General features: G+C 34.1%; 1 protein-coding gene across 2 annotated transcripts in view; it reads left to right on the forward strand.

Moving 5' to 3' along the window:
* The window catches only part of U2SURP (U2 snRNP associated SURP domain containing), a 46,566-nt gene that overhangs the window by 8,475 nt on the left and 12,212 nt on the right, over positions 1–25,879 (forward strand). The window contains exons 3-24 of one of the 2 annotated variants that reach the window (XM_050902148.1): positions 2,168–2,266; positions 3,383–3,497; positions 3,899–4,032; positions 5,165–5,206; positions 5,994–6,061; positions 7,965–8,059; positions 8,143–8,178; positions 8,278–8,360; positions 8,847–9,012; positions 10,144–10,355; positions 11,291–11,334; positions 14,606–14,710; positions 15,955–16,021; positions 16,109–16,272; positions 17,404–17,566; positions 18,066–18,145; positions 19,206–19,293; positions 20,550–20,672; positions 22,060–22,216; positions 22,596–22,691; positions 23,274–23,340; positions 24,330–24,492. In XM_050902148.1, the coding sequence (XP_050758105.1) occupies positions 2,174–2,266; positions 3,383–3,497; positions 3,899–4,032; positions 5,165–5,206; positions 5,994–6,061; positions 7,965–8,059; positions 8,143–8,178; positions 8,278–8,360; positions 8,847–9,012; positions 10,144–10,355; positions 11,291–11,334; positions 14,606–14,710; positions 15,955–16,021; positions 16,109–16,272; positions 17,404–17,566; positions 18,066–18,145; positions 19,206–19,293; positions 20,550–20,672; positions 22,060–22,216; positions 22,596–22,691; positions 23,274–23,340; positions 24,330–24,492 (2,361 nt within the window). In that variant the 5' untranslated portion in view covers positions 2,168–2,173. Of the gene's footprint in view, positions 1–2,167; positions 2,267–3,382; positions 3,498–3,898; positions 4,033–5,164; positions 5,207–5,993; positions 6,062–7,964; positions 8,060–8,142; positions 8,179–8,277; positions 8,361–8,846; positions 9,013–10,143; positions 10,356–11,290; positions 11,335–14,605; positions 14,711–15,954; positions 16,022–16,108; positions 16,273–17,403; positions 17,567–18,065; positions 18,146–19,205; positions 19,294–20,549; positions 20,673–22,059; positions 22,217–22,595; positions 22,692–23,273; positions 23,341–24,329; positions 24,493–25,879 lie in introns of those variants that run through there. The other variant, XM_050902150.1, reaches the window with a different exon arrangement.

The following is a 25,879-nucleotide window of genomic DNA, read 5'->3' on the forward strand; positions in this document are numbered from 1 at the left end:
AAAACTACTTGCTGCAGGCAGACGCTGGTGCATTGAGTATCTAATCTGTAGGTGTTTGTAAATGAACCATTGATTTTCATGTTTAAAAATATTCCTTGAAACTTTCAAACAACCACTAGTGTAGGAAGCTCTGCTGCATGATATTGCATTCATAATAGATACTTGAACAGGAAGAAGCTGTAAGGACTCTGTATATGTTTATCTCTTATACTGAGGAATAGTTCAAAATATAAAGTGATTAATCGTAAGAGTCACTGTATATTAAAGTGTCTTTTTGTATACAGTTGGCTTCTCAAAAATGAGATAGTGTGGCCCTAATTTCATCCTTTATTTTTCTTTCTAATAGAATATACTTAAAGCAAAAGATAAGAATAATTACCTAGTTTTCCGCCCCCCCCTCCCCGAAGAGACCTTTGCCTGGTCATGTGGCTGGTACGTTGCTTGAAGGCCTACATATTTCTGAGCTAACATGAAAACAGGCAGCAAGAGCCAGCGTGTTAATACCAGACAATTCATTCTGTGGTTTGGATTTTCTTCAAGATTTCAATTTGATTTTGTATATAAAAAAAGTCAATTACCAGCTGTTAAATTGCTTGTAAGATAACATTATTCAAGTTGTAATAGCAGAAACTTTTCATAAAGAAGTCAGTCCTTTTATTGATTTGCTTTAGTTGCTACAATTTGGAAAATTACTCTTAAATCTCTTTTGAGTATTTTGTGTTATAGATGGAACTGGGACTTCAGTGCTTTATGCTTCTTGTAGTCAATGCAACATTATGTTAAAGGGAGTTTACTTTCTTACAGTCATTTGATTACTCAGCTAGAAGTTTTCTGTTTGCTTCCATCGTTTGCTTTACCCTTTTCACTGTATTATTTTCCATTTTTTGAAGGAGGATGGCCTTCAAGTTTTGTATAGCTCTGTTAGGAATTCTGTGAAGCTGCATATGGTTAATAATAATGTTATAATTGCCTACTGGAATGTAACTAGCAGGCATAAATTAGTTCAGTCCTATTAACTTTATATTGCTCCAGCCACTTTGAAGGTGTTGGGTTTTTGTTGTTTTTTCCTGAGACCCTTTCTAAACTGAGGAGATCTTAGTGCCAGAACTCTTGTTATCTTACAGCTGCTTCCCTTATGTCACTAGAACATATATTCATGTGGCTGATCTGCAGGTATCCTGTAACATTACTGTGAGAGATTATTTCCTGATGACAGGATAAGCCTTGGGTAGGAGTGTGGTATTTGTTTTATCTGCATTGCTGTGCCGTAGCAATATGCCCACGTTTTGCCAAGGTTGTATGTTGTTTGTCATACTGAAATATAACGTGTCTTTCAGACAACAGGAAAACTGGATTTTATTAACTTTAAAAACACAAAGATGCATGAAAAGCTCCTGATAAACCTGTCACAGCAGCTCATGTTGACAAACATAGTGTCATAAACCAGATAACTCCACAGACAACGCTGCATTAATTTGTAACTGATAGTTTTCCTTTTAATGATGAAGTAGGAAACATTTTTCAAAGAAATATGAGCTATTTTGGTCATACGCTTGGCATAGATCTAAGAGATGTTTGTGATACTAAACAGGGATTATAAACTGAAGGTATTTCAAACAGTTCTTTTTCACAGTGCTTAACTTAACCTTGAAGTACAGCTGAAATTTAGCATCCATGTTGTTCTTCAGTTACACCTGTTCAACCTTGCACAAACATTCTTCTGGCCAAAATAGTCAGAAAAGCTTTTAGAACTTTTCTTTGGTGTTTTTTTTTTTTTTTTCTTTCTTCCTGGAAATGGCAATGATCAAAAGGGAACTGTAGTGCAAAGCATGTATTTCCAAAGGTTTAGAAACTGTGTTGCATAGTGATAAGATCTCCAGGCTCTTACAGCAAGTACCTTTCAGATTTCAGCTGTGTTTGAATGGTGTATTAAAAGCTTTCTCATTAAACCAAGGATGATTTGTTTTTTAAAAAACATAGATGTAAATTTTTTAGTTGTATTTAGATAATGGCAAGTTCAGAGAGAAATACAGGAAGCCTTTTCTTTGTTTTGTTTAGATTAAGTCACTTCAGGTAGGAAGTTTCTGGTCTAGGCCAAGGTAAAGAGTAACATTATTTTAATTGTTTTTTAAGCAGTTTAATGTTTGTTTTCTTACTCCTTTTGCAGCCTCTAATGGAAAGCAAACTTAAAGCATTCAGTATTGGCAAAATGAGTGCTGCCAAACGGACTCTGAGCAAGAAGGAGCAAGAAGAATTAAAAAAGAAGGTAATGGTATACAATGAAAATTTTGGTTTGTATGCAGAGCTGAAATAAGTTTGCTTGTAGATTACAAGTAGCTTTACCACCAGTTTTTTTTATTTTGATAATTGTAGCTTTCTAAGAACAAAAGTGAACTGTATTTTACATGTTTAATTTGTTCTTGGCATCCATGGCATTAAGATAGAGAGGCTTGCTTCTCTTCTTCTGTGGGAGTAATCAAGTTCTCTGGCTTCCTGAAATACTGAATTCCAACAATCCATTGATGGTTGTATTGCTCAAAATGAAGACAGCCATCACCTTAGGTTATTTTCTGTTCTTTATTTGTTCTCTATCATTGGATATCAGTAATTAGAAAAAGTACCTGCCGTCTCTGAACTTGTTTCAGTACGCATCCTTGTTATTCTGTAAAACATATTTTTGTCTAATGACTTCTTTTAGAATTAATAAAAACGTTAAAATTTGATACTGAGTTTTAGGATACTTGGGAGTGTCCAGATTTTAGGAAATATGTAGCTTATAGTTGGTAAGGTGGAGTTTTGAAAATTATGGGCTTTGAACTTTACACACACAACTTTTACTGTATTTCAGTGGGCTATCTCCTGCTAGGTTGCTGGAAACACTAGCCTAAAGAAACACGGTAGTGCTAAATTTAGTGTCTCACTCAACTTAAATATTAAGTCATTGAATTAACTTCTTCTCTGGGAAATACATAAAGGTGATCCTGTTGTTAATATCCTTCAGTCACGCGTGTTGAGCGTAATGGGTAAGATGGAATACGTACTGTTCTCTGATGCTTAGGTCAACAAAGCTCCAGTTTCATAACGCTGGTCTTTCCTATGATCTTTTCTGTTTGGGATTTTTTGAATGTTGAATTGCCATGTAAACTCTTGTAAATGAACAGTCATATTTGAGCATACAGGCCTTATTTGCTTTATGTATTATGTGCTGTGTTCTCACATTTCTCAGAAATTTGAATTCTGTCTAAAATTGAGGCTCATTTGATGCAGTTTGTAGCATGAACTGTAGAAAATAAAAAGGAATGTCACATAGCTAATTTAAGAATAGCTGTGTAGTGAAGGTTGTTCTGTGAATATAGTAAATAGATTAACATTTGCTGTGTAGGAGGATGAGAAGGCTGCTGCAGAAATTTATGAAGAATTCCTTGCTGCCTTTGAAGGAAGTGATGGTAATAAAGTGAAAACATTTGTAAGAGGAGGAATCGTTAATGCATCTAAAGGTATAACTAATCTTTTTTTTGGGGGTGGTGGATCATTTGGCTTTGAGTAAAGATGAAGATTGGCTTTGAATTGCATTTGAAATTAATATGTTACATTAGAAGCAGCAAAGGAAACTTGATGCTAAAAATCTACTTTATGCTTTGGCTCGGTGGGTAGTAGCGTGATTTGCCTTTTAAACTTCAGAGGAAAAAATGCTTTGTTTTAAAACACCTAGTCTTTGTTCTTTTTCTTCATATTAAAAGATGTTAAATTACAGAAAGTTTGTATTATCACATTTTTTTAATGAAATAATATATTGAATTGAATGAACAAGACTAAAGAAGAACAGCATTCTTTCTAATGAACAGTATTGTGCAGCATTAGTTAATACAATTTGTTTTTAATTTGCCTTTAATTTCAGAGGAGCATGAAACAGATGAAAAACGGGGTAAAATCTATAAGCCTTCATCACGATTTTCAGATCAAAAAAATCAACCAAGCCAGCCATCTAATGAGAAGCCTCCATCCCTCTTAATGATAGAAACCAAAAAGCCTGTAAGTTTCTTATTTGAATATTAACCCCATACTTAGAAAGTGTTTAGAAGTACTTAGAAAAAGGTCTGTGTGATCTTGCAGAGTAGTTTTATCTGCCTATATCACTTATTAAAAAAAGGTGGAAATTTTGATGTGCTTAATCCCATAGCAAATAACAAGATGATGAAATGCAGAGGTCCAGGAGCCCTGTATCCAGCATGATATACCTAGTACTGCACTTTGATTTGGCTGCTGTATGTTTTTACTGTGTTCCTGCTAATTGAGACAGACTTCTCATGAATACAGATTTAGTGACTGTTGCAAAGTAACAGTATCTCCAATCCTGAGAATTTGTGAAGTTTTAGAAGCAATTCTTCTTGCTGCCATCTGTTTTTAGGTTTTTATAACTTAAAAAAAAAAAGAAATTGACCTTTGCATTGATCCAAGTTTTTCTTGGTGAGGTTTTTTGAATTTTTTTTTTTGTGGTGATGTTTGAGAAGTCCCTTTAGCTCTTTGCGTTGTACCAAATAAGTTGTAGAACTTGCACATTTTTGAAGCTGAACACCTTGTTTTTATTTAATTTATTTTGGCTTCTGCATGGTTTGATGCTTTTGTTTTTTGTTAAACTGAGCTTTCATCATAAAAAGTAATGGAAATATTATGAACAAACTTAGTCTTCAAGTCAAGTGATAGTTACATGATTACTGTTACTACTGTGTATGTGTAATTAATGTCTTGGACGTCTTTAAAAAGTCTTTTAATAGAGCTTACTACAATTTTTAAGCTTAACTGAAACATATATGATACTGCCTGTTAGGGTGGGAAATGAGATGTAACGTGATAATTGTGAGTAATCCCATCCTAGCCTCCTTCCAGCTTTAAACAAAACTCAAATTTAGACTGGTGGGATAATACTGGATGGCAGTTTTGATTTTCATTGTATGTAAAGCTCTACAGTTACAGAAATGAATTGTAGCATTTTTTGTTATGCTGAGCTCTGTTCTGTCATATGCAAGTGTTTGTATTGTAAGAATATTACCGCTTTTCAAATTTGTCATAAATACTTATCAAGTAATGCAATCAGTTTACTCACTTGCCCTGTCCAATGGTGATTGAAGATAATGAGGTAAAAATGATTTTATTTATTTGGCAGACTCTCCCCAAAAACAAAAACAAACAAACAACTTTGCCTGGGGTGAGTAGGAAGTCCAGTTTTTCGAAAGCTGTAGTGTGTAACACAATAAATATTTTGTATGTCTGCCTATTGGAAACGTTTTAATTTAAATTTGGTTATATAAAAGCAATGTTGTTGAATATAAGAGTTCACATGAGTTAGTTAAGGTACATATATTACAGTTAAAAAAAAATATTACAATATCCATATTCTTTGTCATTCAAGAGTGTTTTTTCTGAGGATCTTGAACTATGTAGAGTAACTGTTTCTTCAGACCTGTATTTATATCTGAAAGGAAGCAAGAGAAGGAAATTCTTTTCACACAGAATGTTTGTCTGTGGATAGAATAATTGACTATATATATATATATGTAAAATAATTTACATATATGTACACACATATATCAATTAGAGCATGACCGTTTGCTAGGGGTGTAGTCAGCTTCTAAGTTTCTAAGTGGAAAAAACTGTCAATATGTCACAGATGTTTAAAATTTGTATGTTGTAGAGTGTTTGATCACACATGCTGCATTGTAATAATGAGAAGTAACAAAGTTTAGTTTAAGCTATCCTTAATTTTATATTTTCTAGCGTTGTGTTTGATAGCACTCAGTCTTAATGTTTTCAAGTCTGTTGGTTCCCCTCCCCGCCCCCCCCCCCCCCCCCCCCGCCCCCGTAGTTTAACTTGGTTTGAAAGCTGTGGGTAAAATGTGCATGGAAATTATCTAAAATTTTGTTATATGCATATAATTTTTATTTTTCTTTCATTTTATCTGCTGAAATGTTGGCTGATATATCTTTAATTTTAGCCTTTGAAGAAAGGAGAGAAGGAAAAGAAAAAGAGTAATTTGGAACTTTTTAAAGAAGAATTAAAGCAGTAAGTTTGACTAGTTTTTACCTTGTTTTTACAGGCAATATTTAAGATCATTCTTGCTAAGCTGTTTCCCAAAGTAGGTTTTTGTTCTGTTTTTTCCCCAAATGCTTGTGGAGTGGTATAACTTAATTAACAATGGCAGTGATAATTAAACAGAGTATGAACCCATGCTGGTAGATGCTCGATAGAGGTGTCTGTGGTTTGTCTGGATAATCAGTTGCCATCTAATTAGTTCTCTGGTGTTCCTTGATACTTCTGCCCTTTCTTATGCTGATTAGCGATAGGAAGTGTTTACCACTGTTGCTGAAAAGGACTTCAGTTTTGAAATCTAGCATCAACCGGAGGCTACAAAATGATCAAAAAACAAACCAAAAAAGCCTGATATGCTGGCTTAAATCTTTGTCTGTTGAAATGAATTGATTTCTTTGCATGTTGATTGTGACCTTTGAAACAGTTTGGTACTGCCTTCCTAAGCAGAATATCCGGAGCAATTAACCAAAAAATTTACATATAAATGCATAAAGTATTTCAGAGATCCCAGTAAGTGAGTGACTGGCTATGTTTCCAAAGCTACCGAAGATGATTTTTGGATGTTAGGTTTGAATAGAAGCTTTGATGATTGAATCAACCAGCCATCTACCAGGATACAAAATGGAAATCTAGGTTTGTTTCTTTGACAGCTGCTGTCAGTATGTTACTTACAAGTGGAACTTGGGATGCAATTCTGTTATAGGTTAGCAAGTGTGAGCCTGTAAATGAGAACGCTTGTTAACATGGTCTCATGCATTGTTAAAGTTAGTGAAGATACAGCAAGAGAAGTAGGTACTGTAATGGATGAGGATGTTCAGGTTTTGGGTGTTGACTTTACTCTTGATGGGGATGTAACAAAGAGATTGGTAGCAAACTGAAATGTGTATCAGACGCAGGAAGAATAAGAAGTTTTGTCAGTGTCTCTAAAACTATATCCAGAGGAATTGTATGAGATTGAGCTTTTGTATTAATGCAGAAATAAGACTTGTAATTAAAGTTTAGAGATGTACTTCAGCTTGCATAATTTTAAAAACAAGCTGAATAATACTTCAAAAAGCAGATTCTTCCACTTTTGAGTGTGTAATACAACAGAAAGAGCAGCACATGTATTGAGTGTAACTGAGTGCCATATATTTGCCCTGATGTTAGAGATGGAAAACAAAATAATCTGTATGCATTAGAAAACAATAAGTACTGCATTGTAAATCCGTCAGTGGCTCTTGTGAGTAGTGTCTGAACTTCGCTGCTGTTTGTTCATTAGTTGATGTAAATGAATCGAGTTGTCAGCCTTATATTCCTGGTACACAATATCTTCGTACCAGGATTTAAGGCCAAACTACAAAGAACCAAATAGTTCCTTGTGTGAGTACTATCCTTAGAGGTATAAACTGAGACGAGATCCTGTATGTTCTGGAAATAGTCATATGGGCGTGTCTGTCACCCTACAAAATGACAGCCTACGTGGATAAGACTTAGAAAAGGTAGGAGGAGAAATAGAGACTAAGGAGTTGTGTGCATCTTGAAAAGTCATCTGCATGGTCAGTGGATCTCTGGCAGTTGGATGTGGAATTCGGGTCACTTTTTCAGAGCATAATTCTTATTTCTGGTCTTGTAAACCGCTTCTCAAACCAAGCCAATTTTGTTTGAGATTAAAACACCCTGACAGTATGAATGAGGAAGCATGCAGCTGGAATAATTCTGGTAGATGTATTCCAGTTGATTAAACAGAAATTCAAACATACTGGCAATTTGAAATTTTTAACAAGCCCATTATTTAATATTAAAAATTCTCATAATTCTAAAGTTAATTGAAAATTTTAGAATAAACCCCTCAAAATGGTATTAAGTTGTTACTTACGTTAAACTTGTTTTGTAGAATACAAGAGGAGCGTGATGAAAGACATAAAACAAAAGGTAGATTGAGTCGTTTTGAACCACCCCAGTCAGATTCAGATGGCCAGCGTCGTTCAAGTAAGTAGATGTTATTTTTTATGTTTGTTTGGGCTACAAAACTTGTAGACTAAATTATATATATTTTTCTTCTATTTATTTAGTGGATGCTCCTTCAAGAAGAAACAGATCATCTGGTGGTAATATAGATTCTTTTCTCATTCAATATAATGTCACTTAAATGCATAGCAAGGATTATGACTTCTTTTTTTCTGTTTTTTTTTCCCCCATCGTTGTAGTACTGGATGATTATGCACCAGGGTCACATGATGTTGGAGATCCAAGCACAACAAATTTGTATCTTGGAAACATTAATCCTCAAGTAAGTTTGGAGCCAAGGAGTGAAGTGCAGTGTTGGCATGTTTGGGTCCAGCTGAATTTTTTTCCAGTGGCAATTTTCCCCCCTTTTTATTTTAAACCATACACATATGTTTAAACCCATATACTAGGTACAGTTGGTGACTGTAGAGGCAGTATTCATTTGAATAAATGCTCTGTACATGATGCTGCGAAAGTTAAGGTTTAGACTATCAGTTACTAGATGCAAAAATGTTCAGCTAAAATTATTTTTCCATGGATATCTCTGTGCAAGGTGAATTGTATCTCAAAAATTTGAGTGTGCTCGGTTTAAAATGCATTTTTTTTTTTTAATTATTATTTTTGCAGTAGATTGCATTGGAGAGGTATCAATGAAGTGTTGTTTTTCAAGAAACTCATAGAATTAAAATCTCTACATTTGGACAATAATATGAACTAGTATCTTAGGAATACAGTAGCAAGATGCTAATTTTTACCTTTTTTCGTGTAGATGAATGAAGAGATGTTATGTCAAGAATTTGGACGCTTTGGACCATTAGCGAGTGTTAAAATTATGTGGCCAAGAACTGATGAAGAAAGAGCAAGAGAAAGAAATTGTGGCTTTGTTGCCTTTATGAACAGGAGAGATGCTGAAAGAGCATTAAAGAATTTAAATGGTAAACAGATTTCTCAGTTCAGGATTGTAATTATCTTTGTAGGAATATTGAAGAGTAACTGTAAGCATATCTTGAAGTTGTTTTATCAGACTAGTGACAGGTATGCTGTAACTCCAGTAGATAGCACACTGGCAGTGGTTTTAATTTACACTGACTGTCTTACTGGCGGCTGAATGTCATCAAAGTATAGCATACACAAGGGCAGGGAATACTGGTGGCTTTTGCTGTGGGTAAAGATGTAAAATTTCTGACTGTTTTGAAGATGTGAGCGGGAGGTAATGTTTGATAATCTCTCCTCTGTAAACAGACTATTTTAAGAAGGACTCTATTACTTGTAGTTGTTTACCAACAATAATTTTTTTTTTGTGAATAAATTTGAGTATTGCACAGGATATAATCAATAATCGGTGATATATGTTACGTTCTTCTGAATAATGGCTAAATTCCTAATACTGAAGAGGTAGCTGTACTACACCAGACATGTAATTTTGCATATGGACTATCTTGTCTACCTTTTATTTGGAAAAAAGGGAAAAAATACCTTACATGATGAAGAAAGCTATGTCTTTACAGTTCAGGAAGAGCCTGAAAATAAAAAATAAGCATCCTAGACAAAAAGAATAAAAAATGAAAGGTTGCCCTTGCATAGCTTCCTCAAAATGGTCCTTTACTAGGACCATTAGTAAGTAGGCTTACATTATGTAGGAATTCTAATTGGTTATTACATTTGGTTTTGAATAACATCATTTGAAATTTGTTATTATGAACAAAACATTTTGAAGAATTGAAATGCAGAAATAATATAATTTAAAAATTACTCTATTCATTCTGATGTGCTGAGTATCAAATTTTTAAAATTTTTTCCCCCAACAAGTCCAGTAATTGTGTACTGTAGTCTCCTGAAAACACACATTGGGGGAAGATTAATAAAGTATTTCATGGAATAGGCTTTCATTTGCACATGATGTAGTCTGATAGATGTGATAGACTAATCAACAACATAAGCAAAAAGTAAACCATGGCACGCAAACCTAAACGCTGCGCTTACACGGAGAAATCTCGAGCGATGCAGAACCAATTTATAACATAATGGTGTTTTTGTTTTGTTTTTTTTTACATTCACTTTTTCAGGCAAGATGATTATGTCATTTGAAATGAAGCTAGGTTGGGGCAAAGCTGTACCTATACCACCACATCCAATATACATTCCGCCTTCCATGATGGAGCATACCCTCCCGCCTCCTCCGTCAGGACTGCCTTTTAATGCCCAGCCTAGGGAGAGATTGAAGAATCCTAATGCTCCAATGTTACCACCACCAAAAAACAAGGAAGATTTTGAGAAGGTAACTTACAGTACCCTGGGCCATATCTCATTGTTAAGTACTACATCTGTGACAGTATTTCAATGGCTTCATAGATTTGCATTGTTCAGGCTGACTTTGGCAGCCCTTAGTGTACAAACTCACTGGCTCCCTGCTGTAGCCCAAGGGAACCTACTTAATTCCTGTTTCATGTCTGTGTTAGGGTACAGTATATTGGGTCTTGATTTATTTTAGTGCTGCTTTAAATCTGGCTATCATTTTCCCCCTCCAGGCTCCCTGGATTTTTTTCTCCTACGTCCCCCCCTTTTGTTGGCTGCCAATTTGCAGTATCTAAATTGTTTTCTTTAGAGAAAATACTACGTTTTAATTTGGGTAGCATTATTTTTACACTAGAGGAGTTGATGTATTTTGTGTAGAAGGTAATTAATCTGGACATTGAGTAAGTATTTTATGCTACTTATGGAGTCAGTTTTCAAACTTTTTTTTTCTGGAATATTAGCTGATAAAAGGGTAAGTATCTTGTAATCACAAACCAACTTGATTTACATTTGTAAGAACTTGTTGATTCTTTGAATGACACTTAAATGTTAGGGCTGTTTTTTGTAAGACTTGGGAGTAAAGTAATACCAACGTGATCCAAGTCAAATAGTTTAGAATCTTTTCATAAATTTAAGAACTCCTTTCTTATTTATATTCAGTGTAGTACCTATTCAGTGCATCAATGTACATTCTGACAGGAATGTTCTGATACTTTGCAATTAGTGAACCTTTAGGGTTCACTGACACAACCATTTGCATTTTGTGTAATTGCTTAGTTATAACTTCACAGCAGTGATTGCCTGCAAAACTTGTGATAGATGTGTAGTATTTTCATTGCATATGTATATTTTTGCTTGTTACTTGTTAACAATACTCACATATTCTATGTTTATTATCTGATGTGACTTCATATACAGACTCTGTCGCAAGCCATAGTCAAAGTGGTTATCCCAACAGAAAGGTACATGTTTTTCTTTATTATTACTGATCTAAATATAGAAAATTTCCCCTTCGGAATTTTAAAGAAAAATGGTGATGTTGAGGAAAAGGTAATGGCTTGACTGAGCAATGGTTCTTTCATGACACTTGAGAGAAATGTGTGCTTTACAGTTGTCTTAATAACTTTTTTTTAGTGAGGATAGATTTAAGTAATTATCTTTTGCATTTAATTTGAACACTAGAAATAGTTGCAGGGTAATTTTGTGAGTGAATACTAGGGTGAAATAGCTTATCTTAGAGATGCTGTGTGAGTCCTGACATAAACCTCTGAGTGCTTCATAGCTAGGATGCAGCTGTTTCCAGTGTAGTGCTGTGGGTTTTTTCCTTTCCTTTTTTTTTCTTTCCTTTTTTTTTTTTTTGACTTGTACAATTTGTAACCAATTCAGTTAAAAATCACTTGATTTCTGCTATTTTTTTAATATGCAGCAGTTAATAATTTTGGTTGCTGAAAAAGGTAGTTCTGTATTGCAAGGGTGTCTTTACATTTTGGTCCCCATCAGTGCTCCTGCCTTCACACTAGTCTAGGTGTACTCTTGCTCAGTTAAGCTAAAACCTTTTCCCAAACATAGGAACACAACACTGTTTTAAAAGTAAATAAGCACAAAAGATTACCAAATTCTCTTTGACATTGGCCTTGGTGAGCAACACCAGCTGAACTGTCTGCGGCAGCGGGGGACCAGGAAAACATCATGGGATGGATTGGGAAAGTATACAGTTTTTGACCAGACATTGGTACGATCGGCTCCAATAAATGTGGTTTTATTATAACTGAAAAACTTTTTTTTTTGTTGGCCAACTTAAGCTAAATGACATTTTACAATAATGCACTTAAAACTATCATCTTTTTTTACTACACTGTTTTAATTGTCACAAAGTCCCTTTTTTCTTTTTTTCGCGTGGGGGGGGGAAGAAAGATTTGTGAAGCTAGTTATGGTAGTATATTAACATATTTGTCAATAGATGCTCAAATGCACTAGTGTTTTTGATGAAATTTTAGGACAGTACAATTTTTGTTGGGCAGAGACATGAATAATTAGGGCGACCAAGAGGAGTCTTGATCTGAGAAACATTGAGTAGTAGAACAAGTGCTTGTAAAACTGTACAGTGCTTACAGAGTAATTAGCTTTCAGAGAAAAATGTTTCCATTTTATTTACTGTAGCATTTTGAAAGTTTGTATGATAAGAAAAAAGCTCATGTTAATTGAATTGTATTTGAAAATACTTTTCATTTTTTTTTTCCTGATGACTTTCAAAGATGCTAATGACAACTGCTAAGACTATTACACAGTGCATAGCATCATGCAAAATTTCGACTGACTTCAGTGGGATAATACGTTTAATTATTCTCCTTTGTTTAAAATTTTCAATACTGTTTTTTAACATCTCTTACTTCTTAGTATTTACTAAACAGAAAACGTTAAGTATGCACAATCGAGTTTTTTTTCTGAGAAATTCACTTTCAAGTAGTCATGTCTTATATACCAAAATGCATGTAACACCCTCTTTCAGATATGGGATGTACTGAATCTCTTCATACATCTGAGGTCTTTCCAAAGCAGATGTTCTTGTTCAAGCATAAGCTGCTCTTACGCAACTTTATTGTACTCGATAAAAGAAAAATTAGGTGAAAACCAATGGCGTGGTTCTGCAGGAAGCCAGGAATGATCACAGTGAACTTACATTAAAATAAATGAATGGTGTAATAGCTCAGAGGCTTGAAAGCTGATCATAAATTTTTTTCTTACTGATGTTTTCAAATACAGTTCATATAACAAGAACAGTCTTGCTATTTACACTTTCAGAACACTGCTTTAAATAAAATGGCTACAGAATTATTGAGACAATGTCCTCTTTACAATGTTTCTGGGATTATAAAAAGCAGACAGGAAAATTGAGCTGGTAGCTGTTTGGTTTTTTTGTGTAATATTTGAGGCAAATATAGATTTAATGCTAGCTGGTATAAAACAGAACATTTGCTAAGTTTGCAGATGGTAGGGGCAGGTTTTTATTACTATGTTTTTAAGTTGAAAATTTTTTTTAATCTAGTGCATTATACCTGTGGCAGAATTTTGAATACTCATGGTAGAAAATAATCACCTCATTACTAAGAAGTAATAGAAAAATCTGCAGCTTTTCAATGTAACAATTTTTGAATTTTAATAATTAAAAAATTGCTAAAAGGAAATCTAATGAGATACATGTAAAGAACCAATATCCGTTTGTTACATCTAAGAAAATAAATTAAAAAATGTAAAAATCTGTATATTTTTTTTTGTTTGCATCACATTCAAAGGACACATACTGTGAAGCTTTTGATATATGTAGGTAGTCTATATTTGAAAATTCAGGATCTTGTTTCCAAAAAAACCCCCGAAGGTTGGAAACTGACAATCACTATTCTTTATAAAGCTTATAGGACTGTCTCCTGTTAGCATGCTTATAAGTGGCTCTGCATTTTCAGATGTGGCTTGAAAAATGTGCACATCTGCTTCTTGCCTCTCTCAGGATGTAGTGCTGAATGAAACGAATACAGATTTTTATTTTTTTTTAATTGTGATTTGGTTCACTTGAGTGTGTGAGGGAGGAAACATTGGATGGTATGATGGATATCCAACACAAAATGATGGATAGTTTTGTTCTATGCAATAGTTGAGTCTTGACCAAAAAGAGATTATCTAAATTTAATAAAAGCATTGCCCTGTTTGGCATCAAGAAGACTATTTGCTTTTCCTTTCATACTTGAATAGTTTGAAAGCTGAATGCAGTTTCTATTGAATATTCAAAAGTATGTGTGTTTAATTTTGAGCATAATATTCAGCCACTTGTTCCTCTGTAGAACTTTAGCTAACACTTCAGTGTTAGTTCTAGACAGTTTAGATGAGGGCTTAGTTTTTGATAGTTGATTGTACTTTGGTGTTCAGTTGCCAATTTTTATGCATAAGGACTATTAAGCTTCTGCTAAGCAAGAGATGGTTGTAGGCTAAGCCGTGGAAATTCAGGAAAGAGGTCTCCTTAAATTCTTACTCCACCACTCGTAGGCATGTTTTTATTTTAGAATGCCCGTGTCTATGATGCAAGGCTATAATATGTTCCATGTTACCTTATCTTTTATACAGTTTTCTTAACAATACAGCAAAATAATCTCCTGCACAGTTGTAGTATCTTAGGTGGAGTGTAGTTTTATATAGTGTTAGGTCTGAATCAATTTTTCTTTAACTGTGTTGTTGTTGTAGGAATTTGCTCGCTTTGATACATCGAATGATAGAGTTTGTGGTACGGGAAGGGCCTATGTTTGAAGCCATGATCATGAACCGAGAAATCAACAATCCAATGTTCAGGTGCTTATTACATTGCTTCAATTTGAAATAGTGCTAACTATTTTAACTGTTGCTAATATTTTGCATTTCTGAAATACTAGTAAGAGTTGTTTTTACTATGTCTATAGGCAGATTTAAATTTTACAAATTGTTCAAATGCTTATGCTTTTTATGAAGAATGCACTTTTATTCCAGTTATTAATTAAAGTTATTCCATTACTAATGTGTACGTATAAATAAATATACACACTACAAAATACATTTGTACATATATAACATATATATATATAAAATAAATGAATAAAATTACATTTAACACCTACTTTTCTGAGGGATTCAAAGTCATCAGTGGAAGCAGTAGCATACATTTTTAAAAAAAGAAAAAAATCCCCCCCAAAACAGACAGACTAACTCAATGTAAAGTCCAGTCTTCCTGGAACCTAATTTCTAACCTTTAGCAAGAGCTGGGAGTCATTTTCTTTTATGTCAATGGAAATGGGATTAAACTTTAGCTGACATGGTGAAGTTGTCAGAATTTCCAGCTCTTGTCGTTAATGGAATAAGAAAGGATCAATTTCCAAATTTCTTGTGAAATGCAGTCTCTGAAAAACTTCTTCGGGGAAATACTAAATGACCTTTTAAAAATGTTTTATTTGCAGTAACGTTGAAGTGCTTCATTATGATTCTTATATACAAATTGAGAAAATATGCAGGTCAAAATATCCTGGCCATTAAAAATGGGCTGCCCTTTTTTTTTTTTTTTTTTTTTTCCCCTCCTCCCCCCCCCCCCCAATCTTGGCAGAGTGTTCTGACAGACACTTTATTGGTGGAAAACTTCGAGTCATTTAGTATTCAATCTGAGCAACCTGACTATAACTACAAGTTCCTGCACCACTTGTGCTGAGGTTGCAGTTGCTCCCGTGGTGACTCTGCACTGATGATTCTTCTGCTTTACTGTGGGGCTGCACAGTCGTTCTTTCTGACCCTGTTTGTTCTGCTTTTAACTTCTGAGAAATGCTGTGCCTTTGTGGAATTCTGCACTCTTCTTTCCAGATTTTATATGTATGTGCGTGGAGCGGTTGCACTTGTTCTGTACAGCTGTGCTGTAGATGTACATGATTTTAGCTATCTTGAGTTCACTTAGTAGCTGAGGTGGAATTCTGAACAGGGTTTGGTTATATTTTTTTTTTATTACTTCCTTTGAATTTGCTTCAGTTAAATAATTTGTAATATGTTTTGTGTCTCTTCTTTGCTCTTTTGTTTAGGTTTTTATTTGAAAACCAGACTCCAGCCCATGTATATTATAGATGGAAGCTTTATTCAATTCTTCAGGCAAGTAGAATTTTAGTGACAATTCATAACTTCGAGCATAATGAAATAAAAGAACACCAAAATAAAAATACTTTTGTTGTTTTGTAGGGAGATGCTCCAACCAAGTGGAGGACAGAAGATTTCCGTATGTTCAAAAACGGATCATTTTGGAGGCCACCACCATTGAATCCGTACTTGCATGGGATGTCAGAAGAGCAAGAAACAGAAGCGTTTGTGGAGGAACCGAACAAGAAGGGTGCCCTTAAGGAAGAGTATGAACTTCCATCAATTTATAGTGCTGTTTTAACTCCTAATCTGCTTGTTTTTTTCCTGTTGTGTTTTTGTAGTTATAATAAGTCATCCCTAAAATGGTATCATGCTTGTCATAATATTACTTAGAAACTCTCTTAACCTCACTGCTTTTCAGTTAGTCTTTTTTGATGACACTTGTTGCTAAATACATTCTGGATTTGGTTAGATCTGTCATCATTGAACAATGAGTCCTTTCAATCCAATTGTTATTAACCCTTTATTTGAAGGGGATTGGGAAGATGAGAGTTTTTCCCCATATTCTGTTCCTATCTGTTGGTCGGGGTATATAGCACCTTTCTCGACATTGTTATGATCTCATGAACTAAACAGTTATTATAATCTTAAACTTATTGATGCTGTTCATCAGAAATTAAAACTGGGAGCAGTTGTTAATAAGCAGGAAGAGACAGACCATCAGAATTATTTACTGTGAATTGTAAGTGTGGTGGGGATGGCTGTGGTAGTGGAAATACATACATGATTTTCTCAATTTTGTTACTATTGTTTCAACTGTGTTCTTAGCATGTGGAATTTTTTCTTATTTTATTCTTTTCATCATAGTTATGATACCAGTCATGGTTCTGGAGGCTTTAATAAGTAATTTATTCCTTATCTTCTTTTTGAAAGGCTCAAAAAGATATTCGTTTGAGAGTGTTCTCTATGTATGGGGGTCAGGGAAAACCTGAAATAATTGCTTCTTACTAGCTTTCTGAATCTAATGTTTCTTATTCTGCAGCAGAAATTACTTGCATGCTTTAGATTTATCCATTTTGATTTTAGGCTTAAAGTAAATCTAAAAAGATAATTACTTTATTAGAGAGACTGATCTGCTGCATTAGGTATTTCTCAGTTATTTTTCCTTGATTTCTGTATGTAGTCAAGACTTGAGTGGGATTTTTTTTGCACTTTGTTTATTTATGTAATGTAGATGCATATGTTCATGAGTCACTGAAAAAACTCAGGCAACAGAATATAAAAATACTTAATTTCTTTTGTCCTAAAGATGGAAAAATCAAAAACATCATTAAATGGCAAGTCCCCAAAGTACTGTTCATTTTATATTGAAAGTATTAAAATTCCTGGTATTTCAGACAGAGGGACAAATTAGAGGAAATTCTGCGTGGATTAACACCTCGGAAGAATGATATTGGTGATGCAATGGTTTTCTGCCTAAATAATGCGGAAGCTGCCGAAGAAATTGTAGACTGCATTACAGAATCATTGTCCATTCTGAAGACTCCTCTTCCTAAGAAGGTGTGGAGATTTTGTATAGTCTTTTATTTTGGGGGAAGAGCTCACTTAACAGCATGTGCATATAATTTACAAGCATTATTTCATAGATTTCAGATAGCATTGAGGTTTTGCATTAAAACGTGGGCTTGAATTTTTCCTGTGGGATTTTGTTACATATTTTTATTCTTTCTGAACTTGCTTGTAAATAATGTTCTGCCTTACTGTGAAGTTGAAAACAGCAGAATAGTCTGTTCAAACAAGGAAATAAAAATTGAAGTGCAATCATTGGTCCTTTGTAATACTGTGTAATATCATGTTACAGTGGCAAGTACCCTGTAGCATAACAGGGGGCTAATTGCCTCTTAGCATGTTTATTAACAATATGGCTGTGTTATGCTTACTTCTAATTTAATACTTCTCGATAGTTTAATCTATCTTGTATTCTTTCTGGAAAAATGCATACATGCTCAGGATAATTTAAACTCTAGAGTTATCTTAATTTGAACATTCTTTACTGTAGATTGCAAGATTATATCTAGTGTCGGATGTGTTATACAACTCTTCGGCTAAAGTTGCCAATGCTTCCTACTATAGAAAATTGTAAGTATAATATTTTAGGTGATTGATGATTAAAAATAAAAAGAATATCCTTATATTCAGTTTTGTACATCTCTGGATAAATGTGGTTGTAGAGAAATTCACACTTTTCTGAGGATACTGTTACAACACTGATGATATTTGTATCTCTTTGCATGAAAATGTATAAGATGTAGCACGTTAGTGCATAGGATTGCTTTGTAATGCAAAAAGAAGTGTATGTGCCCTATGCGAAGGACCACTTGCATGGAACCTCATAGAGGTGAGAATAACATGTACCTCTTTACAGAAAGAGAGTGTGTAGATAATATTCAAGGTATGGTATAGCAAATAATCAATGTGGAGAAGTCAATTTTTGAAATAGAGTTTTTTTTATTAAAAGGTGGTTTTTAATTCTCCATGAACTTTGGGGAACTTACAAGGGGTTTATGTACTTTGCTTCTAAGGTGCTGAGCAGAATTTAGGAAAAATGTCCAAGGGGGGGAGTACCTTTGTCCTATTTAGGTACTTGATTGTGTCTACTTCCTGGAGTCTCTAATGTTATGGTAGCATGACGGGGAATATTCAGCATGTTACAAAACTCTAGTGATTGCAAATGATGTCGTCTTGTTGTCTTTGTTGTGCCAGTTTATTTTTTGCACATTGAGAGAAGCTCAAGGGAAGCTAGGCAGCTGTTACTCACTGTGCTTTCATTGAGGGCCTCATTGAGTAAATTGGAATAGAAACATAACTAAGATTTTTTTTTTTAAATACAGATTGAATTTTGAGACAATTCTTTCATTGTATATAAGGTTGTAAAACTCCTTTTATCCTCCTCCAGTCTTTCCAGGCTGTATAAAGAGACTGCAGCAGATGTGAAGATCTCCCTTCACAGTTCTGTTGTTGTCCAAGGTGATTTAATATATAGTAATCATATTTGCTTTATAGTTCAGTTCATGGCTACTGTAGGGATCAGAACCTTGTGCTTTTGAATCCTGTGTCCCAGGTATTTTCGTGAATTATGTGTGTCTAGAAAACATATATTACAAAGTTTAACTAAAGAAATGTATATGTTTAATTCTAGTTTTGAAACAAAATTATGTCAGATATTCTCTGATCTCAATGCTACTTACCGTACAATACAAGGCCATTTACAGTCTGAAAATTTCAAGGTATGTATTTCATTGTTATTTACATGACATAGAAGTCCAATAAAATAGATGTTCCTGCATAAGAGATTGCATACTATGATAGGTGGCTTAGACCTCAAGCTTCCCAATTTTTCTTTTTTTTTTTTTAAATAAAAATTAAGTTTTCTCTCTTGCAAAGATAGCCTTGAAATTAAGGAATAAAATTAGCATCTAACAGCTGAAGTGGACCAGTAGATGTATAGTTGTGGAGTTGCGAGCATATCTATCTAGTACTTGAATTGCAAACAAGGCCTTCTAGCTTTCTGATTAATTTTGGACCACCTATACTTCAGTTTAAAGAATAAATTTGGGCTGCTCAGTGTGGAAAGAAACTGCTGGACATAATAGCATAAGGTTACTTTTTAACATTTTTGTGATAGTTAGGCTTTATTTTTTGAGGTCTGATAAACAGTCTGACCATGGGTAGCTGAGAGTGATTTTTGAGATAAAGTTTTCTGCTTCTCATTGTTCTCATGCTCAGCCTAGCTTTTACTTCTCCTGTTGTAAAGATGCCTCTGCAGCTCTTTTTTTTTTTCTTTTTTCTTTTTTTTTTTTTTAAATCAGAAGCTTTAAATACAAATCTTAGTGTAGTTAGTTTTTCTGTATTAAGGTCTTTATCCTGGTTGTCCTACCTTCTCTGATCCCATTTGCTCTAGTTTGAGAATCAATTTTAGTTATCTGCTATTTTAAAACTGTTTATTAAATTACATGGTAAAGACAGGCAGTAGATGGTTTTTTATATCTACATCTCCAGCTACGTTTAATGTGTCAAGCTTGAGCTGAAGCCCATAATTTCAAATATACTTCTACAAAAAAATGACAGTAGGAACATAATTTCAGTTCAGTAATGTGAATTAAGCCAGTGTTAATTTTAGCTATTTTGTTTTACAAAGGGAAAGATATTTTCTGTTACATTTAGTTAGAGGCACTTGCTTCGAACATCTGGGCAGAATGAAATTTACTATTTGCATAGGAACTGTGAACAGCTGAAATTTGATAATGTAACAGGAATTTAAAGGGAAAATGAAACCCAAGTGAGATTTTAAAAAAAGTACTTCCCATATACATATTTTTGTAAAATAACTAGTCTTGCCCAGCATGGTGTCATTGTAATATACTCCAGTATGGAACTACTTAGGAGTAGCTGTCTACAGTAGTAGTTCTCTGTGATGTATTTCCGATCACTTAAAATTTCTTAATACAAATTTATTAGCATTTTTTTTTCCTATTGCTGTTAGCAACGGGTAATGACATGCTTCCGAGCATGGGAAGACTGGGCGATCTATCCAGAACCATTTCTGATCAAACTACAGAATATTTTCTTGGGGCTTGTAAATATCATGGAAGATAAAGAAACAGAGGTAAGTGACCTCGGTAGTGATGCTAGCAGATGGTGAGGAAAAATGTGTAAATATAAAATAGAGCTGGCAAGGATTATTTTGATATCTCTGTTAGGGTGAATAAATCTTTTTTTCCTCTGAATCCTTGCTCTTAAATACAGGTGTAACAGATACTTTCAGATGCAAATACTGTTTAATCTGTTTATGCCTTTGTTGCTTGTAGGTGAGGTGCTGTGGTGGAGTTCTGTTGTGAAACCATTTCAGAGCAAAGACTAGTGCAGAATGGCAGGTATTTCCTTTGTATTGGAAATACTCTGTAGTATCTGTCTGTGAATTTTGAGTTAGAATTTCAGGCATTAGTTTTACTTTCTGAGAGTTCTAAATAGCTAGGCATCTGGCTACCTGAATCATCCACTTTCTTTTTGTGTGAGTGTCACACTTGGATGTAATAGAGCCATCTGAGCTTTCTTAGTTTGAGAGGAAGGTTGTGATAGATCATTTACACTGGATATTCTACTTTGATCTTTGCTGTGTTGTATTAGAGCAGTAAGTTGCTAACTTTCTAGTTACGCTACAGCATTTATCTTTTTTTTTAATTTTGATAGAGGTTATTTTAAACAGGATATATAGCGAGTTTTAGTATTGCATAGTGACGTATAAATTATTATTCAATATTTTGAAGCTCTATGCTTAAAATTTCTAGAATACCATTAGCACTGACTGAATGTGTACTGATCTGTTTACAGTTACGTATAAATATTATTTAAGAGAATCAAGACAGTGGATGCTAATAAATGGATGTATGTTTAGGATAAGTTCATTTTGTAACTCTGTGGAAACATACCTTTCAGAACAGCGGAAGGGAGACCTACAGTATAATTGGAAGGTTAGCTTATTTCCCTTAGCAGTAGAGCAGGGTGAACATGCATGTATGAAGGACAGTGCCTGTACCTAACAAGTTAGAATATGTAGGTGTATTTATCATTTATGTGTGTTCCTTAAATTTGTATTCCTACTGAATAGTTGATTTCTGTCAGTTGTTCAGATTAGTGGTTCTCAAGGAATCTTTCGTATGTAGTAAGTATAATTTAGCTGACTGTAACTGGCTCATTTCGAGCTAAACCTCAGCTTAATATCTCTTCTTTTGAATGTAGGTATTGCAAAACTTCCAGTACCTTGTGGACAAATTCCAAGTCCTTGCTTATAATTTTTTATAGGAGGATATTGTTGTATATTTTCTCTGCAATAAGCAACTGTACTTGGTAGCAAAATTTGTTAAAGTTGAGTTTTTTGGGTTTTTGGTATCTTTAAAGCTACTCCTTTAAAAAGAAATGAATCAATAATTGGAGAAGTAAAGAAAAGCAATGTAGATTTGTTCTAGAAATAATTAATTATTATTGGCTTTCAGGAAGTACCAGATGATCTTGATGGTGCTCCCATTGAGGAAGAGCTTGATGGTGCTCCACTGGAAGATGTGGATGGAATTCCTATTGATGCTGCTCCTATTGATGATCTGGATGGAGTCCCAATTAAATCACTGGATGACGATCTTGATGGAGTTCCTTGTACGAAATGTTTCAACTTTATTTTCAATTTGAATCTTCAATTTTTTATGATCTTTTTTCTTCCCAAGTAGTTTTTACAAGTACAGCCAAGAGTTAACATGGCGTGTAGCTTTGTAAAATGTTGAATTGATTGAATTTCAATTTGTTCTAGGAAGAATTAGTTTAAAAACTGCTTTTAGATTGTAATTGCTTCAGAGACACAGTAGGTGTCTTCTGATGTTACGCACATCAGGTTCCAAATCCTAATTTCTTTTCTTTGCAAATAATAAAACAATATAATATGCTTCAGTATTTAAATCTGGTTGTTATATTAGGATTTTTCCGTTTGAACTTTTGAAGAGCTTTGGAAGTGATTTTTCTGTGTCTCTTTCTCCAACAGTGGATACAACTGAAGACTCAAAAAAGAATGAGCCTATATTTAAAGTTGCCCCTTCAAAGTGGGAAGCAGTGGATGAATCGGAACTGGAAGCTCAAGGTTAGTTTTCAAAGTATATATTAAACTAAAACAATTCACTAAGTAAACTGAAAGCTTAAAGTCACTTACCTATTTCATGATTATTTTCAATTGATGTTTAAAAGTGCTAATATGATTTCTGTAGTAGTAGAGTAAGATTTTCAATTGTAACTTCTTTTTTTGGTTATAACTTCAGTGAAGAAAATAGTGTATTCTGTTTTTGTTATTCTACTTCAATAACCTACCAGCCTTTAAAAATAATTTCCAGTTCATTAAGAATAAATATTGGAAAAAAATCTGACCATGTGGTTGGCAGTCTGAGTATTTGTTTGGAAGGTAAGATTTTACAAACTGACAAATACTTGGCTGCTTTTGAAGGATTTACTGAAACATGATATGCAATGTAAGTGAATAGGTCTGTAAATAGTAAATATTCTGATAACATGCAGTTTTGAGTATTTCTAGGAAGTGGAAAGTCTGTATTAAGTGCTAGATGCTGGTAAACTGTAACACATAGTAATTTTTCTTCTATCTACAAATACTAATTTTCAGATTAAGCAATAGCTTTTTCTGTTGTTAAAATTGTCTTACTGTCTCTTCTAGCTGTTACTACTTCTAAGTGGGAGCTTTTTGACCAACATGAAGAATCTGAGGAGGAGGAAATTCAGAAGTAAGTACTTTTTCATTTTGATGAAAACATTCATTTTGTGCCTCTAAGGTTGAGTGTCTTTGGAACTCCCTATAAGATATGTATGTATTATAAGAGCAGAACAAGAATGAAATTTTGAAAGTACGAAAATAAGAAAATGGAGAAAAATCAGAATTTTAGTGCAGCATACTTTCAGCCCCCATAATTTTTTTTCTAACACGATAAATTACACCTTTTGGTAGAGTTGTTAGCCATAATTTTTAAATTGATGCTGATTTGATAACTTAATGTCAAATAGTAAGAACTAAGGTAGTAATATTTTACAGTTTGGAAATCTTGATGTCAGGTATGTATGAATGTATCTAAACCTCTGCCTTTTTTGCTTTCGAGACAAACACAGTGAATCATGTTCGGACTGTTTCTTTGGGTGCTAATAGACTCTATGCCATCTGTTGTTTTTGAGCAGTCTTTTACTTTGTTCTTTAGGCAATTGAGAGCGTCTATTAGTAATGCTTTAAATATCTTATTGCATTGCATGTAGCGGCCAGTCTGGGAATATAATTTTGAATATCTGCCATGTCTCAGGTTTGTCTCCAAAAAGCAGAAGTGTAGTAAATTTTGTTCTTTTATAAAACTTATTATATCTAAAAAGCACGATTACAGCACTTAAAGAGATTTTCTTGAGGTAGTGGACTTGTTTTGTAGCTGAGTTAGATATGGATTTGACTGTAAATTTCAGTAATTCTTCTGCACTCTGTTTATATGAAAAGTGTAAATTATTTGAGTAATAAAAACTAACGATTTAATTAAATGAAAATATTAAGATCTATCTCATGGATGGAGACTGGTAGCTGCAGACTTTTACATAACATAATGTAAATGTAAATGTACTTAACAGATTTCAAAACTCATAACTAATCACAGAAACTAAGTGGGAGAGATGGTAAATTTTGTAACAGATAATTTTCTTAAATATATATCTCAGTTAATTCTTTATGTTTTCTGTAAAGTCAAGAAGAAGAAAGTGAAGATGAGGAAGACACTCAGAGTTCTAAGTCAGAAGAGCAACACATGTATTCCAATCCTATTAAAGAAGAAATGCCTGAATCCAAGTCATCAGTCAAATATTCAGAAATGAGTGAAGAAAAGCGTGCCAAGCTCCGAGAGATAGAGGTCAGCCTGTGGTGTTTTGTGCCACCCTTCTGTACCTTTCCAATCCTCCCCACTCGAGTTCTTTACATATAATACTGAATATTTTTACTGAAATAATTATAGTCCTATTATATAGTGGGTTTTTTTAGTCCAGTGTATTTTTGTAAAGGTATGTTTGTTTACAGCCTTGCCTTGTTTTGGCTTTCAAAATAATGCAGGAAAAAAATGAAAAATTGAGTCGGGATATTGCATGTTGAGAATTACTCTTCTATTTCAGTGTCCTTTTTCAGTACTAATGGTAGCCTTAGATTGCTTGGGTTCCTCTACACTTTCCTCCTCTTGGCAAATAGGAGTGACCTTTGGATGTGGCCTTAGTCCTGTGCCTTGCTTAATCTCTCTGTCTCTTGCCCTGAAGTGTGTGTATTTTATTGCATTTAAAAGTTGCTCTTTTCACTGTGTCAGCCATCAAACAAAGAAGTAGATGCAACTAAACCAGATGGTCCTGGAAATGGGGCATTTTAATTGAAGACCTACATGCAGTTTATAGGGCTCAGTCGTTCTTTTATCCTTTCTCCAAGCGTAGGTGTTAGTATAGCTGTTAAGGTTGATGAGCACAGATTCTTATGTCTTCATGCTGGCTTCTGAGCTTGTGGTTGACTGAGAAGGTGATTAGAACTTGAGTTCAGCATGAGCTTTGTCTAGCAGTGAAGCCTTTCTGTCATACAGTGCCATGCAAAAACAGGTCTAAAATTGCATGTGACTTTCCAGCTTATATTCAGTATTAAAACCAATGATACATTGAATACCGAAATTCTTGTACCTTCTGTTCAGTACATTAAAGTTATATTAAGAAGCTGCTAAGCTACTTGTTGCAGTTCTAGCATCTCCAAGTGACAGATTATAATTTGGGTAATATTTTGAAGGTGGAATTGTGGCTGCCTACCTATTTATGCTATAGTGTACTAGTTAGCTAAAATCAGACATTAGCAAAGCCCCATAATATTGTTTTAAGATGTACAAGCAATAATATTTTAAAATTTCACAACTGTTGTTTCTCCCAAATATGCTTCTGTTTAATAATTCAGATTATTAAAATTAATGGACTATAACTAAACACTTGGAAACCTCTTGCTTCGCATAGCAGTTTGAAAGTTCATGATGCATAGCCATTTGAAGTGAGTAAATTCTGATTTTGAGAAAAGCTAAATGGGATTTATGTTTGACTTGACTCATGGTGGCAGTAGTTCTGTAGAAAATATATGATGTTAGACTAACGAAAGTACAAGTGAAACTAGTTTTCATTTTGCTGTACTAATGATTACAGTGGTTATGGAAAGGGCTTCTTTCAGATTGAGTATCTGTTTTGTAGATGTTATCCTGACAGTTGTGGAGGCAGATTAGGAAGTGA

This window comes from Gymnogyps californianus, chromosome 10 (genome assembly GCF_018139145.2).
Source record: "Gymnogyps californianus isolate 813 chromosome 10, ASM1813914v2, whole genome shotgun sequence".
In the NCBI taxonomy this organism is placed as follows: Eukaryota; Metazoa; Chordata; class Aves; order Accipitriformes; family Cathartidae; genus Gymnogyps; species Gymnogyps californianus.